The following is a 21,352-nucleotide window of genomic DNA, read 5'->3' on the forward strand; positions in this document are numbered from 1 at the left end:
TACAATCAAAGATACTACAAAGTCAGCAAGTGCACCATCCCAGTCTCAACAAGCATCAGGAGTATGATGTAGAATTTTAAAGTTATGAGACTCAGTATAATTTGGAAAATTCAGTCATTAGTTTTATTATGAGATCATTTAGAAATTTTGAAACGTATTTTAAAACCTTCTGATTTAGTTTTGTGTATGATACTGAACGATAGTATTTCTCTACTACAAAATCTCATTCAATATTTTTGATCCAAACTTTCTCACCAAATGTTTGTATCTGTGGAAGACTTTAGTAACAGTTTTAATTGATTTGTGATAACGAAATACCTGACTTAATAATTTACAAGTTACGCATAAATAACGTTTATTGGAATCTACAACGCGACTACAGAGACGGGCATATATAGTGAACAAGTTGTGATAAAGTATTGAAATTTATGTACACATGTGGTGAATTACTCCATACTTAGTTTTGAAGAGCCAGTCTGCCAGAAAACCATGCAAAATTACAAAATATTGTCCAAATAGCAGGTCGGAACTTTTGAATTTTTTTTTTATATTTTTGATCTTATATATAAAGGAAAAGCAAAAATATCTCTTAGACTTAGTTGCATCGTGTCCAATCTTTATAAACAGCATCATTTGCATACATGCCTTTAAATCACAATGTAAGTGAAAAATGTGTATAGTTTCAACTAAGTAAACTCTGAATCTTAACAGTGTCACTAGCCATTAAAGATTATATTTGCTAAAAATGACCTTCATAGAAAAAATCAATCATTTCTGGAAATAATTGTTTTCAATGATTCTTCTGTATGGGGCCTGGGTATTATAGAAGGTCTTGTAGGCCACAGTGAATTTTGGAGGAAGTTTGAATCCATCAATCTTATAAAGTGGCATGATTATTTTCGTGAAATAAGTGTCAGTGAATAGACTATTGAGTATTGTTAAAATATAAAGATATTAAATTTTGCATCTAACTATCCTAAATTTTGATAAATTTCCGAATCATTTAAATTCTAATTTAAACACTTTAACCCTAAGCTATAAATTAACCTAGGACCTGAATAACATGCAATTATTGCATGACACATTTTACATGCATGATGTACTTATTTTTATGTATAATTGCCAAAAAATCTCATGAAAAGGGGAAAAACAGTCACAGGCGTTCTATGATTTATCTCCCCCTATTTACACTCTCCATTTTGAAAACATAATGTTCCCATAAGTTTTCTGTCATGGAGAATATAACAAGAAATATGACTTCTCATATTTATTGGTATTTCTGGTTGGAAATACACAAATTATGAAATGACACAATACCTAGTTCATTGTGTAATAAGAACACGCGCATTTTGTCCAAGGTTTTGGTTGTCTTTCTGATATTGTTTTACATCTAACCCCCTTGTTTTATTAATTTTGTATTTACATTGTTTCATAGATTAAATTTATTTGTTCAGTGTATGTTCACTTGTTTTGGTAAATATGTCTTTTGATTGAGTTAAGACATTTCAATTGATATTTTATAGTGTGTCTTTCTATGTTGTGGTGTTACACTATTGTTTCAGGTAGGTTGAAGGTTGGCGCCTATTAAAACGTTTAAACCCGCTGCATTTGTTTGCACGTGTCCTAAGTCAGGAACCTGATGTTCAGTGGTTGTCGTTTGTTGATTGGTTCATAAGTGTTTCTCGTTTCTCGTTTTTTTATATAGATTAGACCGTAGGTTTTCCTGTTTGAATGGTTTTACACTAGTCATTTTTGGGGCCCTTTATAGCTTGCTGTTCGGTGTGAGCCTAGGCTCCGTGTTGAAGGCCATACTTTGACTTATAATGGTTTACTTATACAAATTGTGACTTGGATGGAGAGTTGTCTCATTGGCACTCATACAACATCTTCTTATATCTATACACATATACATTTGATTGGACTGTAGTGTCTGGAAAGAAGTCAAAGTGAACCGTTGGCCCGGATTTTTAGGATTACTTATTTTCATATCGCACTGGATTTTTTAACATTGATGCTAGATTGCTTCAGTTAACCATATGCCAGAAACACAGAGACTATTTATTGGCATTTATTTGAGAGGAAGCCTAAACTGAAATGTTGCTACCTACAACATTCAGTTTTTTCAGCAAGGCAACAGACGACAGAGGTGCCTCTCAGAGAGTCTGCAAGGCATACCGGTTGGAGACGACAGAGGTCATCAACATAGAAACAGGTAAATATATTCCCTTTCTCCTAACATATACACGTAGATAAACTTCAAGAGGACCATTTGATTTCTGGGGAAAAGGGGGGATTGAGCTAGGAACATTTTGAGATCGAATATTAATTTTCAATGTTTTCAGGCCATCAGGGTTAAATTATTTATTTTTGCTATAGGCTGATTTAAATTTATAGTTTTCATGTAAGGGGATTTGAGCTAAAATCTGACGTTAATATATAATTTATTTCCTTAACCTTCTGCAGCAAATTATTTATTTTCAACAAAATCATGGTGAAAATGTTTTTCCAATAACCCCCCCTTCCCAAGAAGAAATAATATAAGAGTCATTCCCCTGGTTATGTCTGAATTTTTTGCATTTTTAGAGGGTGAAATTCAGTTTCTTTATTGAGCCTTCATACTTGTACATAACATTTTGATGTAAATTCATTACAGAATGATTTAAAAAAGGAAATTAAGTACTGCATTATTGACAGTAAATGTTTTTCACTCTTTTCTAGGCAGGTAACTATGTCTGGACAATATTTTTCTATCTATTAAAGAAATCCAACCTCTCTAAATTTAATGAAAAGTAATCTCTGTCCTAATTATTTTTTTTCAAATTAGTACAAGAGGGGTACAAGGACCTTTTTTCGGGAACGGGATACATTATTTTCATGGGAATTTGGAATTTGGGATTCATATTCTTGAGACCCCCTCCTACCCCCACATATATTTTTATATGCATATGAATCGGTAATTTGATCCGTTCCTGTTAAAAAAAATCTGCCACACTTTGGTCACACATTCATTCATTGAGTGTTTTAAGTAGCAAATTACAACAAAAAAACCAAAAAACCTCTGAATATCATACAATTTAAAAATTGTAATATATAATTATGGGTTCAAACAACCATCTTTGCAATAAATTCCCCCTTCAGACAACAGTTTCATGATGAAATACTCTGTACTACTCTCATTGTTTCTTTTTGCAAGTCGTATACTACATATATCATGTGTATGAAGTATTCAGGAAAAGCCTAACATCGGAAAGATCTGTAAAAATCTGTTCATATTAAAAATGAATTGTATGATGATTTTGAGTCCATTTTCAAAAGACTGAAATATGATTTGTTCCCCTGTTTCTCCAACCTTGTGTTAATTTTTAGAAACATCAACTGATAAAGGGAGAAAACTTAATTTATCCGGATAGCATTTCATACCAGTTAATGAAAATATTCATGCATGGTCTTGGTGGATCACATTCTTGATAATTTTTATCTATGGTTATTTTCATGTCCAGGTCAGTACTGTGACATTGTATAGATAAACCAAAAAATTACACATTCATGAATTTGATATGAGTTGATGTGTTTCCCTCGGTTTCAGTTTGTAACCCGGATTTGTTTTTTTTTACTCAATCGATTTATGACTTTTGAACACCAGTACTTCTGTTGCCTTCATTAATCAAATATCTGTATATTTTTTATGAATGATCACATAAAATTGTAACAAATTGTCCAATATTCATGTTTCCTACCTCTTTCCCTCCCCCTTTTTTGAGTTTTTACCAATTGTTCCAATCCATAAAATGATCAAAGGTAAAAACCACGCTTTAAAAAAGTAAACAAAAGAATAAGATGCACAGGGCAAGAACTCACATTCTATAAGAGCTATGAGACAGTCGAAGGTAAACAGATACTGGTCACTTAATTTTTGACAAAAAAAGAGGTTTTAGACAAAAATGTGATTATTTTCTTTATTTTTAAGAAATGACAAGCAAAAAAAAAGAAGAATTTTGAAATTCTGGCTTTCTTTAGTTACAGACCAGAAGACTGTGGAATCTTACCCTCAGAATATATTTTGACAACCAATAAACATCGATAAAAGTGAATTGTAAAAGAATTAGAAAAATTTAAGCTATCAATACAGACTCCTTTAAAAACACAAAAATGAGAGCAGGTACTCATGGAGGGTAAGCTTGTCGTGCTCCATTAGTATAAACCCTTGTATTGTTTAAAAAAAACCATTGTCAGTAAAAGTTCTAGTCTGATTGAGACAATAACTATGTTTCAGGACATTTTTGAAAAAAACTTTGTATTAAGCAACAACACTATACTATTGACATTTTGTCAATTTTAAGATAATATGGTTTTATGTTTTTTTGTAGGTGCAAATACCATTTATTAAGAAGAACCCTTTCGTAGCAGGCTTTGTCAATTACACATATAACAAAGAAAAATTAGGAAGAAATAATGAAACAGATGGAACTGAATATTTTCATAGAGCAAATGTAATAGCGGAGACTGATGATAATTTAGATGATGAACCATTCTTTGTTTGTCCTGAGCGAAATTACATAAAGGTTTACAAACCTCACGTCTTAGAATATCATATATGCATAAGCAAGCATGTATGTGCCAACAAGGAAAATAGTTATTACAAAGTAAAAATTCTTTGGGCTGAGATATCTACATTTGTAGCTGTTGTTAATGCGCACAAAGGCTTTGCTACAATCAGTTTTGACAACTAATTTAAATATTGCAGAAGGTTGTGCTTTTTAGGTTTTTGTTAGCTATTGAAACGTTTCAGTGGGGTTAAGGAATTTTTACATGATATATATATTGAATGCAGTTCTACAGAAAAAAGAAAACATTTTGATCAAATTGTAATAATTTGAAACTATTCAGGAACGATGATGGAACAAAGAAATTTAACACTAGTGAGTGGTTACCAAATCTAAAGTTTAGAGTGCTTTTGCAAAATTTGTCAGACTTGAATGTAAAGATCCAACAAAGTCGTCTTTAGTTAACATTGAGAACTTGAATGTAGTTGATGATGTAGATTTGCAAAACACCTTGGCATAAAAAGAAAGTGCTGACATTCGTTCTGTTTCTGCTGACTTGGCAACATATTATTATGTCAGATAGTATTATACAGGTAGCATATACATTTCGACTTTACATTTATTTTGGTTGCAGAAACAGTCATTGTATTAGTGTTTTACTTTCCAGTTTTCTTTTTTACTTTGCCTCGATATCTGTATTTTAAATTGATATAACACGAAGAAAATTATATGTTCTATGTACATAAAAACAGACAGTTAAAATCTGGATAAAGTAGAACAGTGCTATGGGGTCATCTTGAACTTGCAGTGGGGTGAGAGCTTTTTGTAAATATTGAAAGCCTCACTGTGACATTTAGATGAATAACAGCAACAAAAACTCTGTTTATTGCTTGGATTTTAACATGTACATATAACATGTATAAAGGTTTTGTGTCATGAATTTAAATTTTAATTTTAATTTAGATATAGTTATTGGTTAGTTGATAAATGTTCTCCAATGTCTTATTCATTTGGAAAGATCCATACTATCTGTCTGTCCGTTTGTGTGTTTGTAATATATCTACCATCCTTAGGTCCTCTTAAAGAACTAAATGGGTTCAAACCAAACTTATAATATGGTTTGTGAGGATAGTGAAATTGAGCACCATAAATTTATTTTATCAATTGAGGATTCATGGGGGAAACTTTGGACCAAAAAGGAGAAAACCAGTAGTGGTATAGTGTTAACACCTGCGGTCCACAACTCCTCCTCAACCACTAAAGGGTTTAGTGTAAAGTTATATGCGATACTTATTGAATATTGTAGTTGTGCATCATGTATTTTCTACAAGGTGGGTCAAACGGGGGATTATTGACGGGTCTAAATAGGAGAAAAAATATTTATAAAGGATAACACCTGCTAAAACACAATTCCTTTCAAACTAATATAGTATTGTATGATTTAGGATTTTGGACGAGAATGAGTGAAAGAAGGAAAAGTTTTTAAACCTAGGTATAAACATATTTTGACAGTTGAAATACAGTATTACAACATCGTCTTACCAATAAAACAGTAACATGATGATAAACACTGAATTTGTATCAGCTAAAACTGCTAAAATTGCCTTATTATCAACTTTATTTTGACCATGAACGGTCATATATAGATGGCGCTCCCTAAAGAGACTATCATTGAATATTACAAAAAATATTTTGCACAGAGAGTAGTGGCTATAAAGGTATCATGTATGCAAAATTTCAGATTAATACGATAACATTTGGAGCCTCAACCAACATAAAGGTAAAACTAGATGCGCGAAAAGTTACATAAACAATACTATTTTTATCACTTAATATCACTAAATGGAGATGAACCTGCACATAGTTGAATTTTAGGTTGAAATTTAAAAGAACTTGCGTACCCATGTGTTGTTCTTTTTACCGAACGCCTTGCCTTTAAAGCTATGTGTCACTTGCCATCGATAACAAAGATTTCACGGAATAATTGTATATCAGAGGCCTCTCAACTGAAACTTTGCATGATATTTTATAGAATGTACAAATTTTGTTTTATAGAATTAAGTCAAAAGGTGTCATTTGAAAGAGAAGGAACATGTTTAGATGTATTATCATCAAATAATCGACAAACAATCTTTCTTCATGTACTCCTCGACTGGGTTGTCATAAACGTTTGCTCCCATTTTGGCCACTTTCATTTCTCTATTGAAAAAATATTTGATTTTTCCGAGAATCACTTTATCTGACACATCAATTATTGTTATTTTACATTCATTAGGGTTTCCTCCGTTATTTTGAAGGACCTTTTGATTTTGTTCTAATAATTGTGTTTTTCCACTTTCATATGGGAAGACCTTTTGATTTGCGCTGATTTGTTTTTCTTCAGACACTTTTTTCGTTTCGCCAAATATGAAAAGATTTTTGGTACATGATATCTAACAGCGATAACGCTTTCGTAATTGATCGAAATATTTTTCCTATGAGAGTTATCTCCCCATATTTTGTGTTTCTTGTTATCCCTTCTCCTCTGAAACAGTAAAACATTTTCCACAAATTCGTATTTTCGTCAAATTGCTCGTTGAAGCTCAGCATGTTTTGTTCAATTTTGACCAAAACGAGTCAAAAACTCCATCTGAAAGTTATTTCCCTTTCAATTTTTGACATAAGTAATATATAACTGTAAGTCATTAGCCGAAAGTGATAGAGACCTAGGGTTGTCAAATAGTAATGGTGAAATAAATCAGAAGTGATTTTCGTAAACCGGAAGGTACCAATTATCGGCCTTACTTCAAGAAAGAAAACCTAAATATATGTGTGTTTGGAATCAAATTGAAATAAACTATATACTAAAAATGATACCGACATTTTTCGAAAACTATTTTTTTTTCACCAAATCTTCTATCAATTATGAACTTCAATTGTTCTGTTTTTAACATTTATTCTTGTAATTGTTTCCCTGCGCACTCTTTTTCTTAGTAACGTTTGCAATATGATTTTATCGATGTTGACTGAATAAATATAAAGATAGAAGATGATTGTTTCTAATGGTAGTTTTGTTTCCTCATTTGCAAATGAGACTCTGTAATAATGCTGGGCCCCTAAGTTGCTTCCCTGGACAACTTAAGGTGTATGTAGCAGGTGATAATTAATAAAGTATGTTGAAAATTAAAAACAAAAATTGATTGAAGTTATCCAATGACATCTAATGGGAGTCATTTCCCTTTTTAAATTGGTCATAATTGATTGTCCATGCATCACAAGTCACAGAGATCTAGCGTCTTGTGATATGAAGTACTTGTTCCAATGACAGGAAATTAAGGTTTTGATCAAAGGTAACGGTCATGTTCTTAATTTTGAATTTTGCTTGTTATCGTTATAATTAGTTATAAAATAAAGAAAAAATAATTGGTTACCACATAGCGCAGATTCACTACATTTTATTCCTTTATATATTTGAAATCAACCATAAAAGTGACACACATGTGGTCTTTTGATTTTAAATCAATAATTTAGGACCTAGAAATTGAGGTCGCGGTCACGATTTAATATTCTAGAATTTTACCTTTGCTATTACTTTACTCAGGTACATAATAAAACTATTGTGTCGAAATTTGATACACTGTACCAAGGTAAATAATTGCCCAATTGGTTTGATATTTACAGAGTTTTATTTTCTTATCAAAACCATTGATTTATGGCAAATACGCGAATTTTTTTTGGGCAATTTTTGTTATTTCAAAAATCGCATTTTCACCCAAAAAATCAAAAACTGATACTAGAACTTAAAACTCTAAACTTAAACATGGTCTGCCTTAAATTTTGAATGCCTTTGCAGATATTTGAATACTAAATTCTCATCTTCGAAATTAAGTGCCGACTTTAGTCATCATTTTCCGCAAAATAAATTTGACCCCTGTGTTCATTAACACGGTATTTTTTCATTTTCCAATTTGATCAGATTCTTTTTATCATATGCATTGGCTTTGCAAATGAATGTTTTTCATTGGATAATTTAACAGTTTTTCCTATTTATTATAATTTTGGATAAATTGGAGTTCAAACTTGTGAATCGTTACTTTTGTTGACTAGTATATATCTCGAATAAGTGCTGTTTTTTCATACCGAATTATCTCACTTATATCAAAGGAAAATGCATTGAAACTAAATATATTTGGAATGAGTAAAATGAAAGCTATCAGTTGGCTTCAGATGTGATTTTTTTGTAAAGCCGAATGTGGATGATAATCTCCATTAATTCTATAATAAATAACTACAAAGTATTTATTTTTGGAATCTGTGCAAGATAAGGTATCTTCTGATGCACCATTTTATACGAAGCTTACATTGTTGTAACTAAAAAAAGCTTTTGCATATCTGTATCAATTTTCTTTAAACCTTAATACTATACAAACGAGAAGGAAAAACCTTCAATTGATCATTGAATAATTGGTTTTTAATTTTGATCTTAAAGAGTTTAACAATGCAGCCAGATGTTTTCCGCACAAATATGTATTTTTTTTCATTGTGAAGAACGATTGCTTATTTTATGAGATAATGTTCCAACAATGGTTGTTTATGTTTTTATGCATTTTGAGGGTCAGGATAAATTTTGTTTATCAAGCTGATGTTAGAATATCAGAATACACGTGTCAGCATGCAGACTTTGAATACCCCACGCAAACAAAGTTTGAAGGTACATAGGAATTATCATGTCCTTCTGTCTGTCTGTCCGTCCGTACGTCCCGATACGTATCGAGAGCATTACTTTTGTACAATTGAACTTAGGAACACCGAACTTGATATGCAGTTGTATCACTGTGTATCATGGGATATGTCTATGTTATAATTGAGCTTCGACCACTATAATGGTAAAATCGTGTATGCTTTGTGTCCAGCACATTTTTGGAACGTAGATCTTACGTTGACAAAACTTGCACAAGCATCATAATGACCTTGGCTTTGACCTCTAACTCTATGATAGTAAACCATTGTCTGATGTATCACTTTTTTACCTTAGCACTTAGATTGACATGGCATGTATATGCATCATGGGATCGGGATGTGACAAATACAAAAACCTTAACCTTAACTTTGACCCCTAAGATAGTTATTTGTGTTCAAGGCATACCCGTTCTCTAAAGAATTTAGCTTAACCAAACCAAATCAAACTAAGCATGTAGATGCACAATTGAAAGGTGATTTGGAGGTAAGATGAGGTCATTGTTGCTTTGACGTTTTACACAAAAACGTTGATTGACCTTTAACATTGATATCAAAACTCACATTTTGGACGGTCATCAGATAATCGCAATATTAAATCGATGCATTAAATTCTTAATTTACAGTATACAAACATCCGACTTTGTGCCTGAGTCAGTATTGATCTGTCATATTGACATATCAGTAACCATGTGTCCACCTAACACAAAGGCAATGATTATATAATATGAATGACTGAAAACCAAGAATCTCAAAATGTCATTGTCTCAATATTGAATGTCACAGCAGCAACTAACATGCATGTACGGGGATATTAGTCAAGCTAAGCGGACAGCTCTATTTATATTTGTGCTCCAATATATATCCGTGGTATAAATGATATGTTCATACATTTGTATTAGACTTTTGAAATAACTGTCTACACCTAAAGTTCACAACAACACCGACAAGTAAAATGTAAGAGTTCGTATAAAAAATAAAATATTACTAGTTATTTACCGACTGAAAAAAAAAATTGCAGGTATTTCTGTTTTACTTATCACAACGATATTTTCCATATATTAGTTAGTTTTAAAGTATTTGTTATTTTATTGATTTTTGAATTAAGTGTGAAGAAAAGGATGGGTCTCAATATTTTGAATGATCGTTTTAGACAATTGTATTTTAATTTCGTTGATAACATTGGGAAAATGAACAATCTACATTATTGTAGTAGATGTTTAATCAAACAACGTTTTACGTCTATAAACAAGGGCGGCACATGCCTGTACAATGTCTGTCAATCTTGTTCCATGATTCCTCTATAATTTACTTACTACTTTACATTTTTAACTTCACGTTTACGTTTTGTTAAAATATACTTTGTCACTTTTTTGGTCTTTTGGAAGATGTTGTTTGTGCTGTATTTAGACCCCTTTACCAAGAAATTTGTTTTGCATGCACACGTATAAAAATTGCGGTTTTGATCCAACGCAATCATAGGTTTGAATGTTGTTTTCAATTTAGACTTGTTTATATTGTTTCGTTTGAGCTTGTATTATATTTGCCTTCGGGTTTATATGATCCGTTCATCCTATTTCGACTCTTCAAAATTCAAGAGTCTATCCAAAATTGAGGTAAATTATATGGTCTTCCAAATACCGTTTCGATTCCTAACATCACTGAAGTGACATTATTTGTCGAAATCCGGATATGGTGTACTAATTTTTGCACCTTTTGTTTGCGGTATACCATCTTATCGCAAGTTAATTGTTTTCTGTTTGATATTAAATTAATATTTCAGATCTATTTTGTTTCATCTGGCGATCATTTTATTTGGCAATCGCCAATAGCAGTCAGCAGGGTTTAAGAACATCCGTTGTTCGACCTGCTAGTCAAATGCGTTTTGTTAAAATATACTTTGTCACTTCTTTTGGTCTTTTGGACACACGTATAAAAAACGCAATTTTTATACGTGTGCATGCAAAACAAATTTCTTGGTAGAGGGGTCTAAATACAGCACAAACAACATTTTCCAAAAGACCAAATGAGTGAAAAAGTATATTTTAACAAAACGCATTTGACTAGCAGGTCGAACAACTGAAATTCTTAAACCCTGCTGACTGCCATTGGCGATTGCCAAATAAACGGATCACAAGATGTAACAAAATAGATCTTATTATTAATTTATTACAAAACAGAAAACACTAAACTTGCGGAAAAGATGGTATACCGCAAACATGAGGTGCAAAAATTTGAACACCATATCCGGATTTCGACAATTAATGTATCTTCAGTGATGTTAGGAATCGAAACGGTATTTGGAAGGCCATATAATTTACCTGAATTTAGGATAGACTCTTGAATTTGAAAGAGTCAAAATAGGATGAACGGATCATATAAACCCAAAGGCAAATATAATACAAGCCCAAACGACAAAATATAAACAAGTCTAAATTGAAAACAACGTTCAAACCTATGATTGCGTTGGATAAAAACCGCAATTTTTATACGTGTGCATGCAAAACAAATTTCTTGGTAGAGGAGTCTAAATACAGCACAAACAACATTTTCCAAAAGACCAAATGAGATACAAAGTATATTTTAACAAAACGCATTTGACTAGCAGGTCGAACAATGGACGTTCTTAAACCCTGCTGACTGCTATTGGCGATTGCCAAATAAAATGATCACCAGATGTAACAAAATGGATCTTAAATATTAATTTAATATCAAACAGAAAACAATAAACATGCGGAAAAGATGATATACCGCAAACAAAAGGTGCAAATATTAGTACACCATATCCGGATTCCGACAATTAATGTCTCTTCAGTGATGTTAAGAATCGAAACGGTATTTGGAAGGCCATATAAATAACCTCAATTTTGGATAGACTCTTGAATTTTGAAGAGTCGAAATAGGATGAACGGATCATATAAACCCAAAGGCAAATATAATACAAGCTCAAACGAAAAAATAAAAACAAGTCTAAATTGAAAACAACGTTCAAACCTATGATTGCGTTGGATAAAAACCGCAATTTTTATACGTGTGCATGCAAAACAAATTTCTTGGTAGAGGGGTCTAAATACAGCACAAACAACATTTTCCAAAAGACCAAATGAGTGAAAAAGTATATTTTAACAAAACGCATTTGACTAGCAGTTCGAACAACTGATGTTCTTTAACCTACTGACTGCCATTGGCGATTGCCAAATAAACAGATCACAAGATGTAACAAAATAGATCTTATTATTAATTTATTACCAATCAGAAAACAATTAACTTGCGGAAAAGATGGTATACCGCAAACATGAGGTGCAAAAATTTGTACACCATATCCGGATTTCGACAATTAATGTCTCTTCAGTGATGTTAGGAATCGAAACGGTATTTGGAAGACCATATAATTTACCTGAATTTAGGATAGACTCTTGCATTTTGAAAGAGTCAAAATAGGATGAACGGATCATATAAACCCGAAGGCAAATATAATACCAGCCCAAACGAAAAAATATAAAAAAGTCTAAATTGAAAACAACGTTCAAACCTATGATTGCGTTGGATAAAAACCGCAATTTTTATACGTGTGCATGCAAAACAAATTTCTTGGTAGAGGGGTCTAAATACAGCACAAACAACATTTTCCAAAAGACCAAATGAGTGAAAAAGTATATTTTAACAAAACGCATTTGACTAGCAGGTCGAACAATGGATGTTCTTAAACCCTGCTGACTGTCATGGCGATTGCCAATTAAACGGATCACCAGATGTAACAAAATGGATATTAAATATTAATTTAAAAACAAACAGTAAACAATAAACTTGCGGAAAAGATGGTATACCGCAAACATGAGGTGCAAAAATTTGTACATCATATCCATGTTTATATATAGATGTTCAGGAGGGATATTTGCGAAAAACACCACTCTTGAAACGAAATTTCGGCTCAGGATGCTATAGCTACTTAATAACACCGAATATCAATAGAAATGATTCAGTTAAAAGTTCGGAATCTAATTCTATCAAAATTTCGTAAAAAGACGTTAGCATAACAGTCACATTTTAATCGTCCCCGTGAAGGATAAAAAATACATATACTCTTTGGCAAATACCACGACAGAGACAGTAAAAAGGCATATCATTGTACATATATACAGGCAATGGTGAAATATGAAGATCCTTCATCTGACTGAAAAAAATAAAGAAGAAAAATGCACTTGATTGCAACCATTCAAAATTGAGGATACTTATTTTTAATTATGATATGAACAGAAATAGCCGATTCTAAAAAAAGAAAATGCCAAAATTAATAATTGGGTTTGTCATGTGTGCATTTGCCTTAGTAAAATATCAACATATTTTTTAATCCGCTTTGTTGAAAAACAGTTATGTTTTAAAATTTCAATTTAAAGTTTTGCAGATTCAGTAACAAACATTAAACAACTTTAGAAAAAAATTGTTCAGAGAACAATTGGAGGTCTTTCCACATTAAATATCTAAACAATTAATAAGAAGCTACTTCGGTTTACTCAAAGTTACTATATCGTAAAGTCATAGGTTTCTTCTTATGGATTAAAAAAACATATGGTTTCTTCCTTTTGTCTGAACTGATGGAGATAATTTGCTACTTCCGGTTTAGAAAATGTGACTTCTGTCCTCATATGATAGCTTTATTTACGTTGATTCCAAAAAATATATGGTTTCTATATACTTTTGCCTAAAATAAAGGAGAAAGTTAGCTACTTTTGGTTTATAGAAGGTCACTTCCGGTCACTAATGATGGATTTATATGGTTTTAAGTACTTTATATGAAAAAAGTGCAACAATTGCTACTTCTGATTACTCAAGGTCACTCCTGGTTGACATTTTACATATGTCATCCAACATTTTGCTAAGAACCTTATGGCTTTATTACATACCAAGTTGAAGTAATAATCAATTAACCTTAAATTAAAGCATTTCAGGGGCAATAACTCCTATAATAACATAAACGGTATTATTTTTTCTGCACCAGCTTCGCATTTTCGACAATCAATGTCTCTTCAGTGATGATCGAGGCAAAAATATTTGAAAATCCAAAGCTCATTAAAAGGATGGAGTGCTATAAACCAAAAAGGACAAAACGTATAGCGAAAACCGGGCAAGGAATCAGAGCTTTGAATGAGGGAGATACATTCCTTAACTTTAAATAATGTCAAAAAATTTGTAACAGCAAATTTTAATAACACAAAATCCGTATTTTCATGCCAGTATCGAAGTACTGGCTACTGGGATGGTGATACCCTCACGGACTATCAGTCCACCAGCAGAGGCATCGACCCAGTGGTAGTAATAACATACACGGCACCAGAAGATTTCATTGGATAGTTTCAGACCATATGTGTCATATCTTCATCACAATAAAGCAAACATTTTGCACTAGTTCTTTTATATATTTTCTAAAAGTGTCAGAGGAGATCATAAAACAAGCAAAACTCAAAATCTAGAACATGACCTTAACGTTTGACCTCGACATCATTTTGTAAGATAGAACCCAAGGACCCCAAATAAAAAACTAGGTTAATATGGCTTACGGTTTATGAGTTGCAAAGACATAGCGACAAATTTATTTGGTAAAGGTAGATAACTCCTATAAGATGTCAATGGATCGCTTCGATCCAAATCAGCCAAACATTTCTTAAAATGTAACGAAATGTAAAAAGAATTTTGTCGTTATCTTTTTTTTTTGGTTACGGAGAAGATACAATAACAAGAAACAAAGTGTTTGGGGAAATAACTCGCACAATGAAAAGTTTCGGCTAAACAAAATGAGTTTCAAAAGCGCAATTATTGTTCGATATAATATCCAAAATATCTAAGCGACATCTTGAGAAACCAATTTATACCGCAAGAAAAGGGTTTAGAGGAAACAGAAAAAAATAATTTGGGTTGATAACTCCAATAAGACGTCACATCTGGATCGCATCGATCCAAATCAGCCTAAACTTCCTGATGATGTAATGCATGCAAAAACAAACAAAAGCCAAAATTGAAAACATGACCTTGACCCTGACCTCATTTCTAAGTTAGGACCCAAGAACCTCAAATAAAAAGGCACTTTTTCATTAAATTAGTGTGGAAATTGAATAAGGGACGGAAATAAAATTTCAGAATTCTATTTTGTGTATTTTTGAAAAAGTGATCATGCTTTGAGCATCGACTTCATCAACTTTATATTGACCTAATATCTGTGGTCAATAGTCAGACAAAAAGATGTTTTGCCGTACCACTTTTAAGGCCATTGCTACTAAAGCATTTTTTTTTCAAACAGGGACTCGTCTATTAAGATGGAAACTATGTATTAGCGTTTCTGAACTAGTCGTTAAGATGAGATTGCGGAGCAAATGATATTGTTTTTATTTTAGACCAAAGAAGTATATAAAAAAGGTAAAGACGAAAGAGGGTTTTTACTGGTAATAAACTTTGAGTTTGCAGGAAGGAAAGACGAGAGGACAGGTACGTTGAAAATTTGCTCTCTGAATTTTTATTTCAAAACTGACGTTAGAAGAACCAAATTTGGATAATTTTCTGAACAACCTTAAACCTAGTGCTGCATCTAAAATATTCATAGATGCTTGATATCATTGTTTGCATGACCACTTACACATTTCGATCATCTTTGTTTTGTCTATTTTGTTTTATTTATGTTTTCTGCTCTCAAAGAAAGCACAAATGGTTAAGCTCAGTTAAATACTAAAAAAAGCATCATGTCTGATATCATTGCATACAGTTGTTTTTATTTCCATTAATAGTTGTGTTCCTCAATTTGAGGCAAAATAGGGCATTGACCCAATTCTAGTCGCTTATAGATATATATATATATTTAGAATCAGTGTTAATAATTACGATATGAATTGAAAGTTTTTGTTAAGTAAAGAAGAAGTAAAGTCCCCATTTTCATAAAGGTATTATAATATATCTGTTTGATTTAATCAGTGTAAGATAAGTTATCTTCTTTAATTGATAATTTTAACCTAAAGATAATGTTGTTTTTCTTCTTTATTCTATAGCTAATACCAGCATTGTTATTCCCGCTGCGGCGGAGGGGGCATTAAGTGTTACCCTTGTCCGTCCTAAAATTGGTTTCCGTTCTCTAACTATTTTGCCTCAACAAAATGTTATGAAACTTATCTGAGACTACTATAACACAGAGATTGGTCACTCGCGATTTCGCAATAAGACCGTGACTACTGGTAAAGTTGACAACGTTATTTTAATGTAGTTTCGTATGAACAGCTAGGAACTTCAATTTCGTATCTAACCGTAGCAGACGACACATAACCACTGTTCCCGCTTTCACATAATCAGTATCGGGTATTATTCTCTTTAAAAACAAAGCAAAATATTTTTTATCTATCAATTGCAGTTATCACTATTCATTTGAAAATGGTTTTTTTAATTACTTTAGTTTTTTCCGTTATGCGACTCTTGAAAATGTGAATGAATCTGAATGTGTATAGTTTAATCTCATTAATCTTACATAATGTTTTACTGACAACTTGTGATGACAGGTAATTTCAAAACTATGGGAGATAAATTTTAAGTTCACAGCTGGGTACCCAAGATACACGAAGGCTCCGTTTATTGTAGTAAACATTTATCAGGGTGTGGATGGCGATTTACAAAATAGAGAATAATTGGCAAAAATTATAAAGAAAAGAGAAAATGGACCAACAAAATAAAGAATAGAGAATATTGAGGTGCTAAAATGTAAAGAATAGAGAATAATGGACTAAAAGTATAAAGAATAGAGAACAATAGCCTAAAAATTAAAGAATACAGAAATGAAGGACCCCATCAAGACTCTCCTTTATTTCATACCTTTATTTTCATACCTTATTTCATAGTTTCAAAAGCAAGATTGATTTTGATTTCACAGCTGGGTGATCAGGATACATGAAGGCTTCGTTTATTGTAGAAAAACTTGTCAAATATCGTCGGTGCACTAGTTTATTCGCTGTGAATATGATTAAGATACATGCAATCATCTGAATTTTTTCTTTGAAATTTTTTGGCTTTTAATCAATGATTGTTTCAATTTAAACAGATCTTTAACGAAAAAAAAAAAAAAAAAGATTTGATAATGCAGTAGTTGCCGAATTCGTTTTCTATTTTAATGTTTATTACTTATCCCAAAAAGAAAGATTTGTAGTGTATTAGATTTGGTAATTATGCAAGAATCTCAAAGTTATAGAAATGTGACAAAACTTAAATCCAAAGTTTTCCCAACGTGATTTTTATTTGTTAACCAATTCTTTCAGAGCTTCCGTCTGACCCCCCTTTTTTTCTGTTTTATTTCAATCTTTGCATATTTCGTTAATGAAAAAGGGGAGGTTTTTTCCCTAATCAAATTATTTTTTAACGAAATAATTTAATGAGGATGTTTTTTGGTATGATAATTAATATATATATATATATATATTGCTGAGAGTTTGTGACAATACCTATTCTTCAGTTTCCGTGGTCATTTAAGAAAAAAGCAAAGCCTAATCATTTCCTTCTTGCAATATATGTATGCCCATGATATATTCGTGGACAAAAGACACGTCACGTGTACATTAAACATATAATGCAAAGTTTGTTTCTCATATGAAATATAAAGATACTATACCATGTTTTCCTCAAATCCACATTTATAACGAAATGCTTAAAAACAAGAGTTATTGCCTCAAACCAAATCAACCGTTGTGACTTGAAATCTATTTTGAGGACAACTGTTTCAATTTATTCAATTAAAAAAGTCCGTTGATGGAGAATTATCAAATTTCAATTTCAAGCCAGAAATGAGTCACAAATGAAACGTGAATTAAACAAAATTCCCTTTTAAACGGCAAATTGGTATTTCACATGTTTATAAATTTTACATCACCGTAGAAGATTATAATTATAGACTGCATAAATATTATCCAGGAAACCAAATATTAGTCTGAATTTTTTCCATTAACAATACAAATTGACCTGTAAAACCTCATGTTCTGTATTATGCACCTTGACTGGTGTACGTCTACTTCAGGGGAACTCTAATGTAGACAAATTGGTATTTCATATAAATACAAATTTTACATCACTGCATAGTATTAACACTAAAGAATGCAGTAATACTATCCAGGAAACCAAATATTAGTCTGATTTTTTCCCATTAACCATACAAATTGACCTGTAAGACCTACAGTATTTTCTCTTCCGTAGTCAACAATGGCGGATCGATGCCTTCTTGTCAATCATTTCGCGTCACGTGCACGTGACGGAGTCACGTGATCGTAGGCATCGTTTTAATTACAATTTGACTAGGCAGTACGGAAAGTGACCAATCTCTGTTTTATAGTAGTCTCAGAAGGTATACACAATGCTTATTACTACAAAACACAGATCAAGTTAAAATTTGGATGGCGTCACTTTTACCGTTCTCGAGTAATGCCCCTTTTTAACGGGCATCATCTGTGTCCCATGGAAACATTCTCCATTTATTTTATTTGAAGACGAAAAAAAGACATTCATTAAGTTCTTAAAGGGCATTAGCTACGAGATATATAAAAAATCAAAATTTTTATTTTTTTTATTCAATCATTAATGAAAGTGATATAGTAAAATAATTCGCTTTTAGCATTCAATTTGGTTCAATTTTGTCAAAATAAGCTAGGAAACATCTCTGATGAATTATTTACTTGCAAGAGAGTGATTCTACCACATAGAATCCGTATTCATGTGACCTTCAATTTAATCTCTTAGCTGGAGAGTGGTAGGCATGTATTCGGCTATTAAAAGGAAGAGAATGTCAACATAATGGTTTACTTTTATGAATTAAGACTTGGATGGAGAGTTGTCTCATTGGCACTCATACCACATCTTCTTATATCTATTGAAAGTGAAACAAGGATGAACCATTTGGGTGACTGTTTGAACCACAAAAAAATCATTCTTATACAGGTAAAAACGATGATAAACATAGTTTTTAACCTACGATATGAAATCAGACAGACCTAGAAAAAGCCAATTGCACATGGTCGCTTTCTGTTTATATTCATTTTCTTGTTTATATCGGGTTATATGACCGTCGGCAGTCTTCGGATAGTCTCGATAGTTAATTACATGACGTCTAGACAAAAATACACACGAAATATTGATACATATTATCGAGTCCATGTATTGTTAATTGTTTGTTTTAGACTTTTTGTAATTTGGATATACGTTTTAGTATGTTATAAATCAAATATGAAAATTTGAATCAAAACGGTGAACATGAATTTGACAGGTGATGCCTTTTTAATCTGGCTACTTTATAGTACATCGGTTCAAAAGATCCTTCAAGCATCAATTGAAAATGAGGGTACTCTTTGCTTTTAACAGGCAAAAAAAAAAAAGAAGACACAAAACATGATTTAGTATCACACACCATATCTAAAGTTTAAAGGCTCCTGTTTTATAGGTTCTCAAAAAGATGTCGATGATTTGAAAACTTTCTTCGAAACACTGAAGTATCATGTGGAATGTCGGTCAGATATATCAAAAGAAGAGCTGGAAGAGTGCCTAAAGGATATAAGAGACACGTACCTTATTGCAGATGCTGACAAATATTACTCTTTTTTCTGTATTGTTATGAGTCATGGCAACGCTGTAAGTTTATTTCATGACATCGTTTATTTTTTCTCCCTTTGATGTATACTATACATATTTAATTGTTTTATTGTTTGATTCCATAACAACGGAAGCCAGTATGCATTTACAAAGAAGTGTGAATTATGTTCTCACTGATGTGACGGCATGGTAATTACATTATCATCCTTTACGATGCACAAAACATAGCTGATCTGAAAGATATACCATCCTACTTGCCATTATATATCATGTACTGTGCGGAACTAGCCAATTGTTTTCGGAAATCCAATTCTGAGAAAATGCATCTACAGCTTCAGAATCAGGATTCCTGAACAAAGAATTAAATCAAGCTATCTTCTTATTGTAATAGTTAGCAAAACAATAAATTGTCCCAACATTTCATCTATAAATCAAAACAATTCCAGAGAAACACAATCTTGGTGATTTATCATTTTGCTGATATAATCCACTTTTGTTTTTTTGACCTGGGTACCCATTGTATATCTATAGAAATACATTAAAGAATACATATAGATTAAATTTTGACTATTTTAACGCAATTTTGATAATCTGTACACCACTTAAGAGTTTCACCTTTCAATGTAATTTTGTATGATCTTCAAGCAAGTTCAATAGCTCTCAGTTTTTTCAATGTAGAACTTTGTATTATTTGCTATATTATTAGCCATTTTGTGGAAAAGCTTTGAACCTACCTCAACAATAAAGGTGCCCGCTAGCGTCTGAATAAATTACTACCGAAGAGCAACTATAAGCAGACAAATGTCTGCTGTTAAGAGTCGTAAAATTTTCTAACTTGTTCTTTTCCAACTATTCCTAATTACCAAGCAGATATCCAGTTGAAATTAACAAAAAGAAAAGGAACTCTTTATTACAGAAGGTAAAAAAGGCCAAGTTGGTATATTTGAATTGTTTACATCTGTTTCTACGGGCTTTAAAAGTTTAATGTAAGTGCACAATTTAGGACTTTTTGCATCTTACATTCTTGTTTTTACTTAAATTATAGTATAGTACTTCGAGATATTTGTAAACTTTTAAATTAAAGACAAATTTTCACGAAGCAGTCGACTGTGGTAGGAACAAAAACATGTGGACCTTTATTGTGCATAGGCATAAATTCCGCCAAAAAAAACAAAAAAAAAATCCACAGAAAGATAAAATAATTATCCTTTTAAAGCATTAATTTGCATCTCTACCCCTAGCGACAGTTTTTTTGTGAAAAAATCATCCTAAAAATGGACAATAATCTCTTCAAAAAGGGAAAGTCGAGTACACCTTTTAATATTCAGGCGTCTTTGAGTTGACTGTTTTGTCTTGAAAAAAGAAAAAGCTAAAATATTTGAGACATCATCTTGCTTCAGATTCTATTGTTTTTATATATTAAGGCTACATGTTGATATGATAACATTAAAATTCACAGTACTAAAAAATTAAATATATAGGTCATTAGACAA

At 31.9% G+C, this 21,352-nt stretch overlaps 1 protein-coding gene across 2 annotated transcripts in view; it reads left to right on the forward strand.

Annotated features, from left to right (window-relative positions):
• Nucleotides 1–21,352, forward strand: part of LOC127706853 (heat shock 70 kDa protein 12A-like) — a 90,797-nt gene that overhangs the window by 49,436 nt on the left and 20,009 nt on the right. For both annotated transcript variants that reach the window (XM_052211573.1, XM_052211572.1), the window contains 2 exons: nt 15,650–15,740; nt 19,711–19,898. In XM_052211573.1, coding sequence (XP_052067533.1) covers nt 15,650–15,740; nt 19,711–19,898 — 279 coding nt within the window. The remainder of the gene's footprint in view (nt 1–15,649; nt 15,741–19,710; nt 19,899–21,352) is intronic.

This window comes from Mytilus californianus, unplaced genomic scaffold, assembly GCF_021869535.1.
Source record: "Mytilus californianus isolate M0D057914Y unplaced genomic scaffold, xbMytCali1.0.p SCAF_6, whole genome shotgun sequence".
NCBI classification, from domain to species: domain Eukaryota; kingdom Metazoa; phylum Mollusca; class Bivalvia; order Mytilida; family Mytilidae; genus Mytilus; species Mytilus californianus.